Here is a 20,936-nt window from a genome sequence, read left to right as displayed (position 1 = left end):
CCTCTACCCACTGTGACACGGAGAGAGCCACGCCCTCTACCCACTGTGACACGGAGAGAGCCACGCCCTTTACCCACTGTGACACGGAGAGAGCCACGCCCTCTACCCACTGTGACACGGAGAGAGCCACGCCCTCTACCCACTGTGACACGGAGAGAGCCACGCCCTCTACCCACTGTGACACGGAGAGAGCCACGCCCTCTACCCACTGTGACACGGAGAGAGTCACGCCCTTTACCCACTGTGACACGGAGAGAGCCACGCCCTCTACCCACTGTGACACGGAGAGAGCCACGCCCTCTACCCACTGTGACACGGAGAGAGCCACGCCCTCTACCCACTGTGACACGGAGAGAGCCACGCCCTCTGCCCACTGTGACACGGAGAGAGCCACGCCCTTTACCCACTGTGACACGGAGGAGAGAGAGGTGCATTCTAATAAACACAACCATATGGCCTTTGCTCAAAATGCAATTGCGGGAAAAATACTATTTTCAAAGCATCTACTGTTCCAGTTACAGAGAGGATAATCACATCCTACCAGACAGAAATGGACATCTACTGTTCCAGTTACAGAGAGGATAATCACATCCTACCAGACAGAAATGGACATCTACTGTTCCAGTTACAGAGAGGATAATCACATCCTACCAGACAGAAATGGACATCTACTGTTCCAGTTACAGAGAGGATAATCACATCCTACCAGACAGAAATGGACATCTACTGTTCCAGTTACAGAGAGGATAATCACATCCTACCAGACAGAAATTGACATCTACTGTTCCAGTTACAGAGAGGATAATCACATCCTACCAGACAGAAATGGACATCTACTGTTCCAGTTACAGAGAGGATAATCACATCCTACCAGACAGAAATGTACATCTACTGTTCCAGTTACAGAGAGGATAATCACATCCTACCAGACAGAAATGGACATCTACTGTTCCAGTTACAGAGAGGATAATCACATCCTACCAGACAGAAATGGACATCTACTGTTCCAGTTACAGAGAGGATAATCACATCCTACCAGACAGAAATGGACATCTACTGTTCCAGTTACAGAGAGGATAATCACATCCTACCAGACAGAAATGGACATCTACTGTTCCAGTTACAGAGAGGATAATCACATCCTACCAGACAGAAATGGACATCTACTGTTCCAGTTACAGAGAGGATAATCACATCCTACCAGACAGAAATGGACATCTACTGTTCCAGTTACAGAGAGGATAATCACATCCTACCAGACAGAAATGGACATCTACTGTTCCAGTTACAGAGAGGATAATCACATCCTACCAGACAGAAATGGACATCTACTGTTCCAGTTACAGAGAGGATAATCACATCCTACCAGACAGAAATGTACATCTACTGTTCCAGTTACAGAGAGGATAATCACATCCTACCAGACAGAAATGGACATCTACTGTTCCAGTTACAGAGAGGATAATCACATCCTACCAGACAGAAATGGACATCTACTGTTCCAGTTACAGAGAGGATAATCACATCCTACCAGACAGAAATGGACATCTACTGTTCCAGTTACAGAGAGGATAATCACATCCTACCAGACAGAAATGGACATCTACTGTTCCAGTTACAGAGAGGATAATCACATCCTACCAGACAGAAATGGACATCTACTGTTCCAGTTACAGAGAGGATAATCACATCCTACCAGACAGAAATGTACATCTACTGTTCCAGTTACAGAGAGGATAATCACATCCTACCAGACAGAAATGGACATCTACTGTTCCAGTTACAGAGAGGATAATCACATCCTACCAGACAGAAATGTCAGCACATCATGTTTTATTGGTCCCATGTTTCATGAGATGAAATAAAAGTTCCCTAAAATGTTCCATATGCACAAAGCTTTTAAGGGAGTGTGCCATTGGCATTCTGACTGCGGACATGTCCAACAGAGCTGTTTGCAAGAGAATTGAGTGTTCATTTCTCTACCATAAGCCGCCTCCAATGTCTTTTTTTTTTTTAAAGATTTTGGCTGTACATTCAACCGGCTTCAGAAAACCTCAGACCGCGTGTCGCCATGCCAACCCAGGGCCTCCACATCTGGCTTCTTCACCTGCGGGATCGTCTGAGAAGGTGGAGAGGGAGGTGCTCAGGAGAATTTCTGTCTGTAATAACGGCCGTTTTGTCTGGGAAATACTCATTCTAATTGGCTGGGCCTGGCTCCCCAGTGGGTGGGCCAAGTCATGTGAAATCCATAGAATATGAACTGTAACTCCGTAATATCTTTGGCTTACATCAAGTAGACGGTATAAGCCTAGGTCTGGAACGGTTTTGTTAGGACATTACATGTACTGGTAGCCATGTAGGCTAATTCATTCATCTATTTAGCAACATGATCATATTTAGCGTTGAACCCTGAGTGAATCTATCCAAATCAATGTAAGAACACAAGGCCATGCTAATTTACAGGATGGTCATTATCAGCCTGGTTCTGTATGGAACATTATGTGGTCATTATCAGCCTGGTTCTGTATGGAACATTATGTGGTCATTATCAGCCTGGTTCTGTATGGAACATTATGTGGTCATTATCAGCCTGGTTCTGTATGGAACATTATGTGGTCATTATCAGCCTGGTTCTGTATGGAACATTATGTGGTCATTATCAGCCTGGTTCTGTATGGAATACGGCTACATTATGTGGTCATTATCAGCCTGGTTCTGTATGGAACATTATGTGGTCATTATCAGCCTGGTTCTGTATGGAACATTATGTGGTCATTATCAGCCTGGTTCTGTATGGAATACGGCTACATTATGTGGTCATTATCAGCCTGGTTCTGTATGGAACATTATGTGGTCATTATCAGCCTGGTTCTATATGGAACATTATGTGGTCATTATCAGCCTGGTTCTGTATGGAATACGGCCACATTGTGTGGTCATTATCAGCCTGGTTCTATATGGAACATTATGTGGTCATTATCAGCCTGGTTCTGTATGGAATACGGCTACATTGTGGTCATTATCAGCCTGGTTCTGTATGGAATACGGCTACATTGTGGTCATTATCAGCCTGGTTCTGTATGGAATACGGCCACATTGTGTGGTCATTATCAGCCTGGTTCTATATGGAACATTATGTGGTCATTATCAGCCTGGTTCTGTATGGAATACGGCCACATTGTGTGGTCATTATCAGCCTGGTTCTATATGGAACATTATGTGGTCATTATCAGCCTGGTTCTGTAGCCATACGGCTAATTCATGTCATCATTATCAGCCTGGTTCTGTATGGAATACGGCTGAATTATGTGGTCATTATCAGCCTGGTTCTGTATGGAATACACAATTATGTGGTCATTATCAGCCTGGTTCTGTATGGAATACAGGATGGTCATTATCAGCCTGGTTCTGTATGGAACATTATGTGGTCATTATCAGCCTGGTTCTGTATGGAACATTATGTGGTCATTATCAGCCTGGTTCTGTATGGAACATTATGTGGTCATTATCAGCCTGGTTCTGTATGGAACATTATGTGGTCATTATCAGCCTGGTTCTGGAACATTATGTGGATTATCAGCCTGGTTCTACATTATGTGGTCATTATCAGCCTGGTTCTATATGGAACATTATGTGGTCATTATCAGCCTGGTTCTGTATGGAACATTATGTGGTCATTATCAGCCTGGTTCTGTATGGAATACATTATCAGCCTGGTTCTACATTATGTGGTCATTATCAGCCTGGTTCTGTATGGAATCATTATGTGGTCATTATCAGCCTGGTTCTATATGGAACATTATGTGGTCATTATCAGCCTGGTTCTGTATGGAATACGGCCACATTGTGTGGTCATTATCAGTGGTCATTATCATTATGCCTGGTTCTGTATGGAATACGGCTACATTATGTGGTCATTATCAGCCTGGTTCTGTATGGAATACGGCTACATTATGTGGTCATTATCAGCCTGGTTCTGTATGGAATACAGCTACATTATGTGGTCATTATCAGCCTGGTTCTGTATGGAATACGGCTACATTATGTGGTCATTATCAGCCTGGTTCTGTATGGAACATTATGTTATGTGGTCATTATCAGCCTGGTTCTGTATGGAATACGGCCACATTATGTGGTCATTATCAGCCTGGTTCTGTATGGAATACAGCTACATTATGTGGTCATTATCAGCCTGGTTCTGTATGGAATACAGCTACATTATGTGGTCATTATCAGCCTGGTTCTGTATGGAATACAGCTACATTATGTGGTCATTATCAGCCTGGTTCTGTATGGAATACGGCTACATTATGTGGTCATTATCAGCCTGGTTCTGTATGGAATACGGCTACATTATGTGGTCATTATCAGCCTGGTTCTGTATGGAATACGGCCACATTGTGTGGTCATTATCAGCCTGGTTCTGTATGGAATACAGCTACATTATGTGGTCATTATCAGCCTGGTTCTGTATGGAATACGGCTACATTATGTGGTCATTATCAGCCTGGTTCTGTATGGAATACAGCTACATTATGTGGTCATTATCAGCCTGGTTCTGTATGGAATACAGCTACATTATGTGGTCATTATCAGCCTGGTTCTGTATGGAATACAGCTACATTATGTGGTCATTATCAGCCTGGTTCTGTATGGAATACAGCTACATTATGTGGTCATTATCAGCCTGGTTCTGTATGGAATACAGCTACATTATGTGGTCATTATCAGCCTGGTTCTGTATGGAATACAGCTACATTATGTGGTCATTATCAGCCTGGTTCTGTATGGAATACAGCTACATTATGTGGTCATTATCAGCCTGGTTCTGTATGGAATACAGCTACATTATGTGGTCATTATCAGCCTGGTTCTGTATGGAATACGGCTACATTATGTGGTCATTATCAGCCTGGTTCTGTATGGAATACAGCTACATTATGTGGTCATTATCAGCCTGGTTCTGTATGGAATACAGCTACATTATGTGGTCATTATCAGCCTGGTTCTGTATGACCAAATGATGTGCTGGTGCCATCAACTGAAAAGGTCGTCTACAGCCCGGAGCTTGCCATTTAATTTACTACATTTGGAACTTGTGTTATGATGTTTTAGTCTGATAGCGTGTCCTCTACAGTTGTGTTTCCCAGCCTTTTCCATCCCGGCGATCACCACATCACTGTCTAAAGCTCTTGAGGACAACCACTAACAGACTCGTGTAACATAACATATCTCGGTGATCAAATCTAGTCAATTTTAGCAGTGACTCTAGTATATTAAAGAGTATTATAAAAGTAATATAAAATTGCTTATAATGCCATTAATACTCCCAGCTGCTGTTTTCGGAAGAACAAATACTTCTAAATAAATGAATGAAATAACCACATGCAGCATCCCTGTCGACCACAGGTTGTAACCACTGATCTCCAGATGATTACAGTTTCAGTGTTCAACGGAGCGTTCAGCTGTCCTCGTCTGCTTTCAGACAAGGCCTCTGGTAGAGTCGGTAACTGCCTCAGTCGTTCATGAAGCTGTCCTCGTCTGCTTTCAGACAAGGCCTCTGGTATAGTCGGTAACTGCCTCAGTCGTTCATGAAGCTGTCCTCGTTTGACCAAAAGGCCTCTGGTAGAGTCAACTGCCTCAGTCGTTCATGACAGCCCAGAGCTGCTTTCAGACAAGGCCTCTGGTAGAGTAGGTAACTGCCTCAGTGTTCATGAAGCTGTCCTTTTGCTTTCAGACAAGGCCTCTGGTAGAGTCGGTAACTGCCTCAGTCGTTCATGAAGCTGTCCTCGTCTGCTTTCAGACAAGGCCTCTGGTAGAGTCGGTAACTGCCTCAGTCGTTCATGAAGCTGTCCTCGTTTGCTTTCAGACAAGGCCTCTGGTAGAGTTAACTGCCTCAGTCGTTCATGAAGCTGTCCTCGTTGCTTTCAGACAAGGCCTCTGGTAGAGTCGGTACTGCCTCAGTCGTTCATGAAGCTGTCCTCGTTTGCGTTCAGACAAGGCCTCTGGTAGAGTCGGTAACTGCCTCAGTCGAAATGAAGCTGTCCTCGTTTGCTTTCAGACAAGGCCTCTGGTAGAGTCGGTAACTGCCTCAGGCGTTCATGAAGCTGTCTCGATGATTAGACAAGGCCTCTGGTAGGTCGGTAACTGCCTCAGTCGTTCATGAAGCTGTCCTCGTCTGCTTTCAGACAAGGCCTCTGGTAGAGTCGGTAACTGCCTCAGTCGTTCATGAAGCTGTCCTCGTTTGCTTTCAGACAAGGCCTCTGGTAGAGTCGGTAACTGCCTCAGTCGTTCATGAAGCTGTCCTCGTCTGCTTTCAGACAAGGCCTCTGGTAGAGTCGGTAACTGCCTCAGTCGTTCATGAAGCTGTCCTCGTCTGCTTTCAGACAAGGCCTCTGGTAGAGTCGGTAACTGCCTCAGTCGTTCATGAAGCTGTCCTCGTTTGCTTTCAGACAAGGCCTCTGGTAGAGTCGGTAACTGCCTCAGTCGTTCATGAAGCTGTCCTCGTTTGCTTTCAGACAAGGCCTCTGGTAGAGTCGGTAACTGCCTCAGTCGTTCATGAAGCTGTCCTCGTTTGCTTTCAGACAAGGCCTCTGGTAGAGTCGGTAACTGCCTCAGTCGTTCATGAAGCTGTCCTCGTCTGCTTTCAGACAAGGCCTCTGGTAGAGTCGGTAACTGCCTCAGTCGTTCATGAAGCTGTCCTCGTTTGCTTTCAGACAAGGCCTCTGGTAGAGTCGGTAACTGCCTCAGTCGTTCATGAAGCTGTCCTCGTTGCTTTCAGACAAGGCCTCTGGTAGAGTCGGTAACTGCCTCAGTCGTTCATGAAGCTGTCCTCGTCTGCTTTCAGACAAGGCCTCTGGTAGAGTCGGTAACTGCCTCAGTCGTTCATGAAGCTGTCCTCGTTTGCTTTCAGACAAGGCCTCTGGTAGAGTCGGTAACTGCCTCAGTCGTTCATGAAGCTGTCCTCGTCTGCTTTCAGACAAGGCCTCTGGTAGAGTAGGTAACTGCCTCAGTCGTTCATGAAGCTGTCCTCGTTTGCTTTCAGACAAGGCCTCTGGTAGAGTAGGTAACTGCCTCAGTCGTTCATGAAGCTGTCCTCGTTTGCGGTTCAGACAAGGCCTCTGGTAGGCCTCTGGTAACTGCCTCAGTCGTTCATGAAGCTGTCCTCGTTTGCTTTCAGACAAGGCCTCTGGTAGAGTCGGTAACTGCCTCAGTCGTTCATGAAGCTGTCCTCGTTTGCTTTCAGACAAGGCCTCTGGTAGAGTAGGTAACTGCCTCAGTCGTTCATGAAGCTGTCCTCGTTTGCTTTCAGACAAGGCCTCTGGTAGAGTCGGTAACTGCCTCAGTCGTTCATGAAGCTGTCCTCGTTTGCTTTCAGACAAGGCCTCTGGTAGAGTAGGTAACTGCCTCAGTCGTTCATGAAGCTGTCCTCGTCTGCTTTCAGACAAGGCCTCTGGTAGAGTAGGTAACTGCCTCAGTCGTTCATGAAGCTGTCCTCGTCTGCTTTCAGACAAGGCCTCTGGTAGAGCCTCAGTCGTAAAACTGTCCTCAGTCGTTCATGAAGCTGTCCTCGTCTGCTTTCAGACAAGGCCTCTGGTAGAGTCGGTAACTTGCCTCAGTCGGGGAATAACTTTTAGAAGGCATTTGCCACATATATAATTCTGTATTAATATTATTATTGTACTATATGTTCATGAAGGGACTTGTTTGGTGGGTTGTATCTTGTGTTCAAGTCAGGGCTAATGTAGTTAATCACTGCAGCTTCTGCAGAAATGTCAATTATAAGCTGTCTTTTACTTATTGCAATAGACTTCTTCTTTGTTGTGTAATAATGGCCACAGATTGTCCAGGTTTTATTTTGCAACTGTTCACTTCCTGTGTGTGGGGGGAAATAACCTGTTAGCTACATCTGTGAAATTCTTCTTCTCTCCCTGACCAGAGCAGACCTGAGTGTGTAAACAATCTGAGGTTACATAACGTTGGCTTTGTGAAAACGGCCTGGTATCAAACACATACAGGACTCACAGGAAGTCCACGCCTGCTTTTACCTCTCGCTTGTCTCCTTTTACTGTTGCCAACACCTTGCTTTACACACATTGTTCCTCCCTTCCTCCCTCTCTCCTCCGTGTGTGTGTGTGTGTGTGTGTGTGTGTGTGTGTGTGTGTGTGTGTGTGTGTGTGTGTGTGTGTGTGTGTGTGTGTGTGTGTGTGTGTGTGTGTGTGTGTGTGTGTGTGTGTGTGTGTGTGTGTGTGTGTGTGTGTGTGTGTGTGTGTGTGTGTGTGTTCACTCCAAGCCCCTGAGATGCTGTAGTTTCCTCTTAATGGCAGGCAGAAGACAGTGGCTTTGAGGGTTTTAATGAAAACAGGGAAGGTTGTGATTTGGACCGGGTCAGTGTAGATACATGGACTGTGAAGGCTAGAGAACACATAAAGCCAGCTTTAGCAGTCCTCACATCACAACAGGCTAGAGGGAGCTGAGTAGATGCTACCAGAGTAAAAATCGATCCAGGTTTTCCAGCCTGCTCCCGACCAGAGGCTCTCTAGGGCTCCACTCCACTGGGCTCATGTGCCGCTCCAGGTTTTCAAGGCTACTGCCGACCAGAGGCTCTCTAGGGCTCCACTCCACTGGGCTCATGTGCCGCTCCAGGTTTTCCAGCCTGCTCCCGACCAGAGGCTCTCTAGGGTTCCACTCCACTGGGCTCATGTGCCGCTCCAGGTTTTCAAGGCTACTGCCGACCAGAGGCTCTCTAGGGCTCCACTCCACTGGGCTCATGTGCCGCTCCAGGTTTTCCAGCCTGCTCCCGACCAGAGGCTCTCTTGCAGAAAGATCACATGTAAAGCTGTCCCCTTTGTAGTGGGAGAGCACAGAGTGACAAGCTATTTCTTGCTTGTAAAAAAAAAAGCCCATTTGTTCCTTCAGAGACCTTGTGGATTTGCCCACTCTGATTCTTCCTGTATTACCTGTGGCTTGCCGTAGAGCATTGTGGAGTCTCCCCGGGACTTGAACACATTTTTCTCTGGAGTTACTTGGTTGGAGAGAGACGTTGTCTGAGATTATTAACTGGAGAAAGGTACGGGAGTGGGGAGCAGGGCTTGCCTGCCTCGGGAAGCTGAAAGTAAATGTGTTGGTAGTCTGCTTCGCTTTCCGTGAATGTTTTCAGCCTCCCTCCCTCTGCTTTTTATGGCTCGCATCTCTTAAAGGAGAAGAAATACTGAAATACATTTAGGTTTGTCTTTTTAACCTATAAAATGTTCTATTCTTTTTTTCTTACTGGTTTTGTTGTTGTGAGATGTTGAGATTCCAATGTTTCTCATTTTTAGTTTTTATGTAAAAATCTAAAATGGTGGTTGTTGTGTGAAGTGGAGAAACATGTCATTTTCCTCCATCCTGTCACTGTAGATTTTTATTTATTTTTATTATTATTATTATCATGTTCTTTATTTGCTCTTGACTGTGCAAGTGCATTATTATGTAAGTGCTGTATTTTCTTCAGAGCAAAACGGTCTGTGTATTTAGGAATGAATTGGTGGTGGTGAACACACAGTGTAAGGAAATGCTGTGCCATTATACAGAAGTTATTGAAGCTGAGTTTTTTTTGGCTTTGAACTTTTGCTCTGTAAGACTCAGATATGTTGTTCTCCCTGAACCTGATATTTCCTATGTGATTTATGTAACAATAGATTTCCGTAGCTGCTCTTTTCAACCCACATGAAACGGCATAAGTATAATCTGTTTCTGTGTCTGCTTGAGTTAGTCATTTCCTCTGTATTGTGTCCTGACACAGCTGTGCTCTGTAGCTGTGCTCTGTAGCTGTGCTCTGTAGCTGTGCTCTAGCTCTGTAGCTGTGCTCTGTAGCTCTGTAGCTGTGCTCTGTAGCTGTGCTCTGTAGCTGTGCTCTAGCTCTGTAGCTGTGCTCTGTAGCTGTGCTCTGTAGCTGTGCTCTAGCTCTGTAGCTGTGCTCTAGCTCTGTCGCTGTGCTCTGTAGCTGTGCTCTGTAGCTCTGTAGCTGTGCTCTAGCTCTGTTGCTGTGCTCTGTAGCTCTGTAGCTGTGCTCTGTAGCTGTGCTCTGTAGCTGTGCTCTAGCTCTGTAGCTGTGCTCTAGCTCTGTAGCTGTGCTCTGTAGCTGTGCTCTGCTCTGTAGCTGTGCTCTAGCTCTGTAGCTGTGCTCTGTAGCTCTGTAGCTGTGCTCTGTAGCTGTGCTCTGTAGCTGTGCTCTCTGTAGCTGTGCTCTGTAGCTCTGTAGCTGTGCTCTGTAGCTGTAGCTCTGTAGCTGTGCTCTGTAGCTGTGCTCTGTAGCTGTGCTGTAGCTGTGCTCTCTGTAGCTGTGCTCTGTAGCTCTGTAGCTGTGCTCTGTAGCTGTGCTCTGTAGCTGTGCTCTAGCTCTGTAGCTGTGCTCTGTAGCTCTGCCGATGTGCTCTGTAGCTGTGCTCTATAGCTGTGCTCTGTAGCTCTGTCGATGTGCTCTGTAGCTCTGTCGATGTGCTTTGTAGCTCTGCCGATGTGCTCTGTAGCTGTGCTCTGTCGATGTGCTCTGTAGCTCTGTAGCTGTGCACTGTAGCTGTGTAGCTGTGCTCTGTAGCTGTGCTCCGTCGCTGTGCTCTGTAGCTCTAGCTGTGCTCTGTAGCTCTAGCTGTGCTCTGTAGCTGTGCTCTTTAGCTGTGCAGCTCTGTCGCTGTGCAGCTCTGTCGCTGTGCTCTGTAGCTCTGTAGCTGTGCTCTGTAGCTCTTGTAGCTGTGCTCTGTAGCTCTGTAGCTGTGCTCTGTAGCTGTGCTCTGTAGCTGTGCTCTGTAGCTCTGTAGCTGTGCTCTGTAGCTGTGCTCTGTAGCTGTGCTCTGTAGCTCTGTAGCTGTGCTCTGCAGCTCTGTAGCTGTGCTCTGTAGCTGTGCTCTGTAGCTCTGTAGCTGTGCTCTGTCGCTGTGCTCTGTAGCTGTGCTCTGTAGCTCTGTAGCTGTGCTCTGTCGCTGTGCTCTGTAGCTCTGTAGCTGATCTCTGTAGCTGTGCTCTGTAGCTCTTGTAGCTGTGCTCTGTAGCTGTGCTCTGTAGCTCTGTCGCTGTGCTCTGTAGCTCTGTAGCAGTGCCCTGTAGCTGTGCTCTGTAGCTCTGTAGCTGTGCTCTGTAGCTCTGTAGCTGTGCTCTGTAGCTCTTGTAGCTGTGCGCTGTAGCTCTGTAGCTGTGCTCTGTCGCTGTGCTCTGTAGCTCTGTAGCTGAGCTCTGTAGCTGTGCTCTGTAGCTCTTGTAGCTGTGCTCTGTAGCTCTGTAGCTCTTGTAGCTGTGCTCTGTAGCTCTGTAGCTGTGCTCTATAGCTGTGATCTGTAGCTCTGTCGCTGTGCTCTATAGCTGTGCTCTATAGCTGTCGCTGTGCTCTGTAGCGCTGCCGCTGTGCTCTGTAGCGCTGTCGCTGTGCTCTGTAGCTGTGCTCTGTAGCTGTGCTCTGTAGCTGTGCTCTGTAGCTCTTGTAGCTGTGCTCTATAGCTGTGCTCTATAGCTGTCGCTGTGATCTGTAGCTCTGTCGCTGTGCTCTGTAGCGCTGTCGCTGTGCTCTGTAGCTCTGTCGCTGTGCTCTGTAGCTGTGCTCTGTAGCTGTGCTCTGTAGCTCTTGTAGCTGTGCTCTGTAGCTGTGCTCTATAGCTGTGCTCTATAGCTGTCGCTGTGATCTGTAGCTCTGTCGCTGTGCTCTGTAGCCCTGTCGCTGTGCTCTGTAGCTCTGTCGCTGTGCTCTGTAGCTCTGTAGCTGTGCTCTGTAGCTGTGCCGCTGTGATCTGTAGCTGTGCACTGTAGCTCTGTAGCTGTGCTCTGTAGCTGTGCTCCGTCGCTGTGCTCTGTAGCTCTAGCTGTGCTCTGTAGCTCTAGCTGTGCTCTGTAGCTGTGCTCTGTAGCTGTGCTCTGTCGCTGTGCTCTGTAGCTGTGCTCTGTAGCTCTGTAGATGTGCTCTGTAGCTCTGTCGATGTGCTCTATAGCTGTGCTCTGTAGCTCTGCCGATGTGCTCTGTAGCTCTATAGCTGTGCTCTGTAGCTCTGCCGATGTACTCTGTAGCTCTGTCGATGTGCACTGTCGCTGCGCAGCGCTTTTTTTTTTTACAGATTACCATCAAACTCTCAAACCAACCACAGAACTAAAAAGAAAAGAAAAAACAATGTTTTGTTGTGGCCTGGAACCAGTGTGGCTAGTTGCATTTTCTTTGACTGTACAGTTATCAGTGTTGCTGATTCTGATCTGTAAGGATGGCAGCTAATGGTTGGTCTTTCTCTCCTTTCTTGTTTTCTCGTTTCAGAAGCGGTTTATTAAAGGGCTCAGACAGTACGGCAAGAACTTCTTCAAGATTCGTAAAGAGCTGCTACCCAACAAGGAAACGGTAAATCACTTACTTTTTCCCTCTGGGGTTATATTTTAGACTGTGGCTCTGTTGAATGTGTGTGCGTTTGTGTTTGTGTGTGTGTGTTTGTGTTTGTGTGTGTGTTTGTGTTTGTGTGTGTGTTTGTGTTACTGTACAAAGTTTTCAGAAAGGCTTCAGATTTAGAACATGTTTATTTTGGTTGCAGCAGTAAAATAATAATAATAATTATCAAACATTCAAAACATTCAAAACATGGCTCAGATTAAATGTTGCAGTTATTATTGCATGACTTTAAGTCATCATCACATTGTGCTTCAACGTTAACAGTAAAATGACAGAATGTATTATTTTTTACTTGTGTTACCATATATTAAACCAGCCAAAGAACTAAAAAGATAAACAATAAGTGCATCCCTCCCTCCCTGTCCATCCCTTTTCTTTGACTGTCCAGTTATCAGTGTTCCCTGATCTGTAAGGATCCTTTCTCTCCTTTCCCGTTTCATCCATCCCTAAAGGGCTCCCAGTCCATCCCTCCCTCCCTCCAAGATCCATCCATCCTCCCTCCAAGGAAACGGTAAATCCCTCCTCCCTCCCTTATATTTTAGACCCTGGCTCTGTTGAATGTGTCCATCCATCCCTCCCTCCCTGTCCATCCCTGTGTTACTGTCCAAAGTTTTCAGAAAGGCTTCAGATTTAGAACATGTTTATCCATCCCTCCCTAATAATGTCCATCCCATCCCCTCTGTCCATCCCTCCTGCCTGTCCATCCATCCCTCCCTCCCATCACATTGTCCTTCCACGTCCCAGTAAAATCCCAGAATGTATTATCCCTCCCTCCCTGTGTGTCCATCCCTAAACCCCAAAGGTTTATTGTCCATCCCTCCCCTCCCTCCCTGTCCATCCCTCCCTCCCTCCCTGTCCATCCCCCTCCCTCCCTGTCCATCCCTCCCTCCCTCCCATCCATCCATCCCTCCCTCCCTGTCCATCCCTCCCTCCCTCCCTGTCCATCCATCCCTCCCTCCCTTTCCCTCCCTCCCTCCCTCCTGTCCATCCATCCCTCCCTCCCTGTCCATCCCTCCCTCCCTGTCCATCCCTCCCTCCCTCCCTGTCCATCCATCCCTCCCTCCCTGTCCATCCCTCCCTCCCTGTCCATCCCTCCCTCCCTGTCCATCCCTCCCTCCCTGTCCATCCATCCCTCCCTCCCTCCCTCCCTGTCCATCCATCCCTCCCTCCCTGTCCATCCCTCCCTCCCTCCCTCCCTGTCCATCCATCCCTCCCTCCCTCCCTGTCCATCCCTCCCTCCCTCCCTGTCCATCCCTCCCTCCCTCCCCTGTCCATCCCTCCCTCCCCCTGTCCATCCCTCCCTCCCTGTCCATCCATCCCTCCCTCCCTGTCCATCCCTCCCTCCCTCCCTGTCCATCCCTCCCTCCCTGTCCATCCATCCCTCCCTCCGTGTCCATCCCTCCCTCCCTGTCCATCCCTCCCTCCTTGTCCATCCCTCCCTCCCTGTCCATCCCTCCCTCCCTGTCCATCCCTCCCTCCCTGTCCATCCCTCCCTCCCTGTCCATCCCTCCCTCCTTGTCCATCCATCCCTCCCTCCTTGTCCATCCCTCCCTCCCTGTCCATCCCTCCCTCCCTGTCCATCCCTCCCTCCCCATCCATCCATCCCTCCCTGTCCATCCATCCCTCCCTGTCCATCCCTCCCTCCCTGTCCATCCCTCCCTCCCTGTCCATCCCTCCCTCCCTGTCCATCCCTCCCCATCCATCCATCCCTCCCTGTCCATCCATCCCTCCCTGTCCATCCATCCCTCCCTGTCCATCCCTTCCTCCCCGTCCATCCCTCCCAGTCCATCCCTCCCTCCCTGTCCATCCATCCCTCCCTGTCCATCCATCCCTCCCTGTCCATCCCTCCCTCCCCCTCCATCCCTCCCTGTCCATCCCTCCCTCCCTGTCCATCCATCCCTCCCTGTCCATCCCTCCCTCCCTGTCCATCCCTCCCTCCCTGTCCATCCCTCCCTCCCTGTCCATCCCTCCCTCCCTGTCCATCCATCCCTCCCTCCCTGTCCATCCCTCCCTCCCTGTCCATCCATCCCTCCCTGTCCATCCCTCCCCGTCCATCCCTCCTCCCTCCCTCCCCGTCCATCCCTCCCTCCCTCCCCGTCCATCCCTCCCTCCCTCCCTGTCCATCCCTCCCTACCTCCCTGTCCATCCCTCCCTACCTCCCTGTCCATCCCTCCCTCCCTGTCCATCCCTCCCTCCCTGTCCATCCCTCCCTCCCTGTCCATCCATCCCTCCCCGTCCATCCCTCCCTCCCTCCCCGTCCATCCCTCCCCATCCATCCCTCCCTCCCTCCCCATCCGTCCATCCCTCCCTCCCTGTCCATCCCTCCATCCCTCCCTCCCTGTCCATCCCTCATCCCTCCCTCCCTCCCATCCCTCCATCCCTCCCTCCCTGTCCATCCCTCCATCCCTCCCTCCCTGTCCATCCCTCCATCCCTCCCTCCCTGTCCATCCCTCCCTGTCCATCCATCCCTCCCTCCCCGTCCATCCCTCCCTCCCATCCATCCCTCCCATCCATCCCTCCCTCCCCGTCCATCCCTCCCTCCCTGTCCATCCATCCCTCCCTCCCTGTCCATCCCTCCCTCCCTCTCCATCCCTCCCTCCTTGTCCATCCATCCCTCCCCATCCATCCATCCCTCCCTCCTTGTCCATCCATCCCTCCCCATCCATCCATCCCTCCCACCCTCTCCATCCATCCATCCATCCATCCCTCCCTCCTCGTCCATCCATCCCCATCCCTCCCTCGCTCCCTCCCTCCCTCCCTCCCCATCCATCCATTCTGCTGCAATACTATCAGATCTGCCTTGGGGCTCTCTCAAAACACCACACAAGAGAGGAAATAGAGAGAAATATATTTTGTATGATTTATTTTTTGTATTTATTTGACTATTTTAACAAGTTCTCTTTTGCAAGGGAGCCCTGCATGCACACAATGTACTAAATATAATACGAATGTAAAAATGACAAACACACTCAAGAAAATAATCCCATTCCTCAGCAGAGGTCCTCAAACAACGTGTTGAACTACTAAGAGGCACCAGTACTTCCAGTTGTCGGGAACTCTGTCCGTGATTAGGAGATACTGGCCAACATTTGTCTTTTATAGATAACCAGTGTCACCATAGAAATGAATCAGCACAGTTTATCTTCAGAGCTGATAAACGTGTAATGAAAATGCAGAGTTAATGTGGGACACAGGTGTTTTCCACTACAGATTTTGTAATTAGTAGTTACTGGTGCCAAGTCCCTAGGCAGTTATGTTATGAGTTACAAAGTAGCTGAATCGGCTATCTTGCTAACCAGCTCACAGCGTCGAGAATCGGCTACCTGGCTAACTAGCTCACAGCGTGGGAAATCGGCTACCTTGCTAGCTAGCTCATAGTGTAGAGAATCGGCTACCTTGCTAGCTAGCTCACAGCGTGGGGAATCGGCTACCTTGCTCACAGCGTGGGGAATCGGCTACCTTGCTAACTAGCTCACAGCGTGGGGAATCAGCTACCTTGCTCACAGCGTAGGGAATCGGCTACCTTGCTCACAGCGTGGGGAATCGGCTACCTTGCTGACTAGCTTACAGTGTGGGGAATCGGCTACCTTGCTGACTAGCTTACAGCGCGGGGAATTGGCTACCTTGCTGACTAGCTTACAGCGCGGGGAATTGGCTAACTAGCTTACAGCGCGGGGAGTCGGCTAACTAGCTTACAGTGTGGGGGATCGGCTACCTTGCTGACTAGCTTACAGCGTGGGGAATCGGCTACCTTGCTGACTAGCTTACAGCACGGGGAATCGGCTAACTAGCTTAAAGTGTGGGGAATCGGCTAACTAGCTTACAGCGCGGGGAATCGGCTAACTAGCTTACAGCGCGGGGAATCGGCTAACTAGCTTACAGTGTGGGGAATCGGCTACCTTGCTGACTAGCTTACAGCGTGGGGAATCGGCTACCTTGCTGACTAGCTTACAGCGTGGGGAATCGGCTACCTTGCTAACTAGCTTACAGCGTGGAGAATCGGCTACCTTGCTAACCAGCTCACAGCGTTGGGAATCGCCTACCTTGCTGACTGGCTCACAGCGTGGAGAATCGGCTACCTTGCTAACCAGCTCACAGCGTTGGGAATCGCCTACCTTGCTGACTGGCTCACAGCGTGGAGAATCGGCTACCTTGCTAGCTAGCTCACAGCGTGGAGAATCGGCTACCTTGCTAACCAGCTCACAGCGTTGGGAATCGGCTACCTTGCTAGCCAGCTCACAGTATGGGGAATCGGCTACCTTGCTAACTAGCTCACAGCGCGGGGAATCGCCTACCTTGCTAGCTAGCTCACCGCGTGGGGAATCGGCTACCTTGCTAGGTTGCTCACAGCGTGGGGAATCTGCTACCTTGCTAACCAGCTCACAGCGTGGGGAATCGGCTAGCTCACAGTGTGGGGAATCGGCTACCTTGCTAACTAGCGCACAGTGTGGAGAATTGGCTACCTTGCTAACTAGCTCACAGCGTGGGGAATCGGCTACCTTGCTAGCTAGCTCACAGCGTGGGGAATCGGCTACCTTGCTAGCTAGCTCACAGCGTGGGGAATCGGCTACCTTGCTAACCAGCTCAAAGCGTGGGGAATCGACTACCTTGCTAGCTAGCTCACAATGTGGGGAATCGGCTACCTTGTTAACTAGCGCACAGTGTGGAGAATCGGCTACTTTGCTAGCTAGCTCATAGTGTAGAGAATCGGCCACCTTGCTAACCAGCTCACAGCGTGGGAATCGGCTATCTTGCTAGCTAGCTCACAGCGTGGGGAATCGGCTATCTTGCTAGCTAGCTCACAGCGTGGGGAATCGGCTACCTTGCTAGCTAGCTCACAGCGTGGGGAATATGCTACCTTGCTAACCAGCTCACAGCGTGGGAATCGGCTACCTTGCTAGCTAGCTCACAGCGTGGAGAATCGGCTACCAGCTCAGCTCAGCTTCTTCTTTTGTTTTACACTATAACCAACCATGGATAAGAGTTGTAGCACCTATTGACATGCTAAAGAACAATGAACCTTGTAAATCAATCTAAGAATGTATTTTAATCAGCATCTTGTTGTAGCTGAAGGTTTGCCACTATTTTGATCCTGCACCAACTTAGGGAGACAAGGAGAGTTCATATCTGTCTGTCTCTCTTGCTCTCTAACACACACACACACACACACAAGCTCTACATTGCTTTGTCTATATTCCTTAGCTTAGCTAATCACTCTATCAGTTCTTCAGTACTGTGTGTGTTAATTATCAGTGAAAAACTAGGACACGTGGAAAAGATCCGGTGAGTCCCAACGGCCCTCTTGTGTTTGCCTAGGGGCCATATTGACTCTAATCAGACAGGGAGGGCAGAAACTTGACTTCTGGCATATGGACCATAGCTATGCTCCGCCCACACAATTAGCTCTCAGGTCATTACTGTAAAAGAGAATGTGTTGTCAATGTCTGTAGGTAGGTAGACAGGTAGCCTAGAGGTTAGACAGGTAGCCTAGGGGTTAGACAGGTAGCCTAGGGGTTAGACACGTAGCCTAGGGGTTAGACAGGTAGCCTAGGGGTTAGACAGGTAGCCTAGGGGTTAGACAGGTAGCCTAGGGGTTAGACAGGTAGCCTAGGGGTTAGACAGGTAGCCTAGGGGTTAGACAGGTAGCCTAGGGGTTAGACAGGTAGCCTAGGGGTTAGACAGGTAGCCTAGGGGTTAGACAGGTAGCCTAGGGGTTAGAGGCAGGTAGCCTAGTGGTTAGAGGCAGGTAGCCTAGGGGGTAGACAGGTAGCCTAGGGGTTAGACAGGTAGCCTAGGGGTTAGACAGGTTGCCTAGGGGTTAGACAGGTTGCCTAGGGGTTAGACAGGTAGCCTAGGGGTTAGACAGGTTGCCTAGGGGTTAGACAGGTAGCCTAGGGGTTAGACAGGTAGACTAGGGGTTAGACAGGTAGCCTAGGGGTTAGACAGGTAGCCTAGAGGGTAGAGCGTTGGGCCAGTAACCGAAAGTACGCTGGTTTGAGTACTTGAACCGACAAGGTGAAAAAAAATTGTCTGTGCCGTTGAGCAGGGCACTTAAACCCTAATCTGCTCCAGGGGAGCCGTACTGCTACGGCTGACCCTGTAAAACAACACATTTCAATGCACCTACCGTACTGCTACGGCTGACCCTGTAAAACAACACATTTCAATGCACCTACCGTACTGCTACGGCTGACCCTGTAAAACAACACATTTCAATGCACCTACCGTACTGCTACGGCTGACCCTGTAAAACAACACATTTCAATGCACCTACCGTACTGCTACGGCTGACCCTGTAAAACAACACATTTCAATGCACCTACCGTACTGCTACGGCTGACCCTGTAAAACAACACATTTCAATGCACCTACCGTACTGCTACGGCTGACCCTGTAAAACAACACATTTCAATGCACCTACCGTACTGCTACGGCTGACCCTGTAAAACAACACATTTCAATGCACCTACCGTACTGCTATGGCTGACCCTGTAAAACAACACATTTCAATGCACCTACCGTACTGCTACGGCTGACCCTGTAAAACAACACATTTCAATGCACCTATCCGGCTTATGTGATAATAAAACAATTATTTTTATCAAAAGGACACATACGTTTGGATCGAGCAGTCACCTGTAGTCACCTGTAGTACCTTCAGAAAGTATTCAAATCCCTTTTGACCATATATTTTTATTTTATTTTTTTATTCCACATTTTGTAATGGATTATATTTAGAGTCACTGGCCTACACAATGTCAAAGTGGAATTATGTTTATCTACATTTTTACAAATACATTTTAAAAATAAAAAGCTAAAATGTCTTAAGTCAATAAGTGTTCAACCCCTTTGTTAGATTTGCGTAAAGATTTTCTTAAAGATTTATGATTTTGGTTTTAAAGAAAAACATGTTGTAGCTTCCTGGCTGTACACTGACTGTCCTGTAGCTATTCCTTCTTCTGTTGGATAATGCATCCATGTGTTTTGTGTTGGCTCGGTCAGCAGTGTAGATCCTGTGTGTACTCGTTTCTGTACACGCCATAATTATACTTATGGACGACTGCAGAAATAGTGTTGTTGACTTCCTGTCGAGGTCAAAGGACATCACTAAGGTTTTAGCTACCGTTTTCCTGTTTCTGTTGCCAGTCTTCTTTTGAGTTTTAGCTCAACATGAAGTAAGTACCTTACTATATAATATGTACTAGTATATTCATTTTGTTAGCCTTTATTTAACTAGGCAAGCCCCTACGGAGCCCCCAATCACGACCAGTTGTGATACAGCCTGGATTCCAACCAGGATGACTTTAGTGACGCCTCTAAGCACTGAGATGCAGTGCCTTAGACCACTGTGATACAGCCTGGAATCTAACCAGGGTGTCTGTAGTGACGCCTCTAAGCACTGAGATGTAGCGCCTTAGACCGCTGTGATACAGCCTGGAATCTAACCAGGGACTGTAGTGACGCCTCTAAGCACTGAGATGCAGCGCCTTAGACCGCTGTGATACAGCCTGGAATCTAACCAGGGTGTCTGTAGTGACGCCTCTAAGCACTGAGATGTAGCGCCTTAGACCGCTGTGATACAGCCTGGAATCTAACCAGGATGACTTTAGTGACGCCTCTAAGCACTGAGATGCAGTGCCTTAGACCACTGTGATACAGCCTGGAATCTAACCAGGGTGTCTGTAGTGACGCCTCTAAGCACTGAGATGCAGTGCCTTAGACCACTGTGATACAGCCTGGAATCTAACCAGGGTGTCTGTAGTGACGCCTCTAAGCACTGAGATGTAGCGCCTTAGACCGCTGTGATACAGCCTGGAATCTAACCAGGGACTGTAGTGACGCCTCTAAGCACTGAGATGCAGTGCCTTAGACCACTGTGATACAGCCTGGAATCTAACCAGGGTCTGTAGTGACGCCTCTAAGCACTGAGATGCAGCGCCTTAGACCACTGTGATACAGCCTGGAATCTAACCAGGGTGTCTGTAGTGACGCCTCTAAGCACTGAGATGCAGTGCCTTAGACCACTGTGATACAGCCTGGAATCTAACCAGGGTCTGTAGTGACGCCTCTAAGCACTGAGATGCAGCGCCTTAGACCGCTGTGATACAGCCTGGAATCTAACCAGGGTCTTTAGTGACGCCTCTAAGCACTGAGATGCAGTGCCTTAGACCACTGTGATACAGCCTGGAATCTAACCAGGGTCTGTAGTGACGCCTCTAAGCACTGAGATGCAGCGCCTTAGACCACTGTGATACAGCCTGGAATCTAACCAGGGTCTGTAGTGACGCCTCTAAGCACTGAGATGCAGTGCCTTAGACCACTGATACAGCCTGGAATCTAACCAGGGTCTGTAGTGACGCCTCTAAGCACTGAGATGCAGCGCCTTAGACCACTGTGATACAGCCTGGAATCTAACCAGGGTCTGTAGTGACGCCTCTAAGCACTGAGATGCAGTGCCTTAGACCGCTGTGATACAGCCTGGAATCTAACCAGGGTGTCTGTAGTGACGCCTCTAAGCACTGAGATGCAGTGCCTTAGA

At 48.7% G+C, this 20,936-nt stretch overlaps 1 protein-coding gene across 9 annotated transcripts in view; it reads left to right on the top strand.

The window, feature by feature from the left end:
- The window catches only part of LOC118377891 (arginine-glutamic acid dipeptide repeats protein-like), a 670,308-nt gene that overhangs the window by 311,924 nt on the left and 337,448 nt on the right, over positions 1–20,936 (top strand). For 8 of the 9 annotated variants that reach the window (XM_052484576.1, XM_052484574.1, XM_052484575.1 and 5 more), the window contains one exon: positions 12,272–12,352. In XM_052484576.1, coding sequence (XP_052340536.1) covers positions 12,272–12,352 — 81 coding nt within the window. Of the gene's footprint in view, positions 1–9,007; positions 9,071–12,271; positions 12,353–20,936 lie in introns of those variants that run through there. The other variant, XM_052484584.1, reaches the window with a different exon arrangement.

Source organism: Oncorhynchus keta, chromosome 28 (assembly GCF_023373465.1).
Source record: "Oncorhynchus keta strain PuntledgeMale-10-30-2019 chromosome 28, Oket_V2, whole genome shotgun sequence".
NCBI lineage: Eukaryota > Metazoa > Chordata > Actinopteri > Salmoniformes > Salmonidae > Oncorhynchus > Oncorhynchus keta.
The sequence above is the reverse complement of the archived record's forward strand: the minus strand, read 5'-3'. Positions and strand labels throughout refer to the sequence as shown.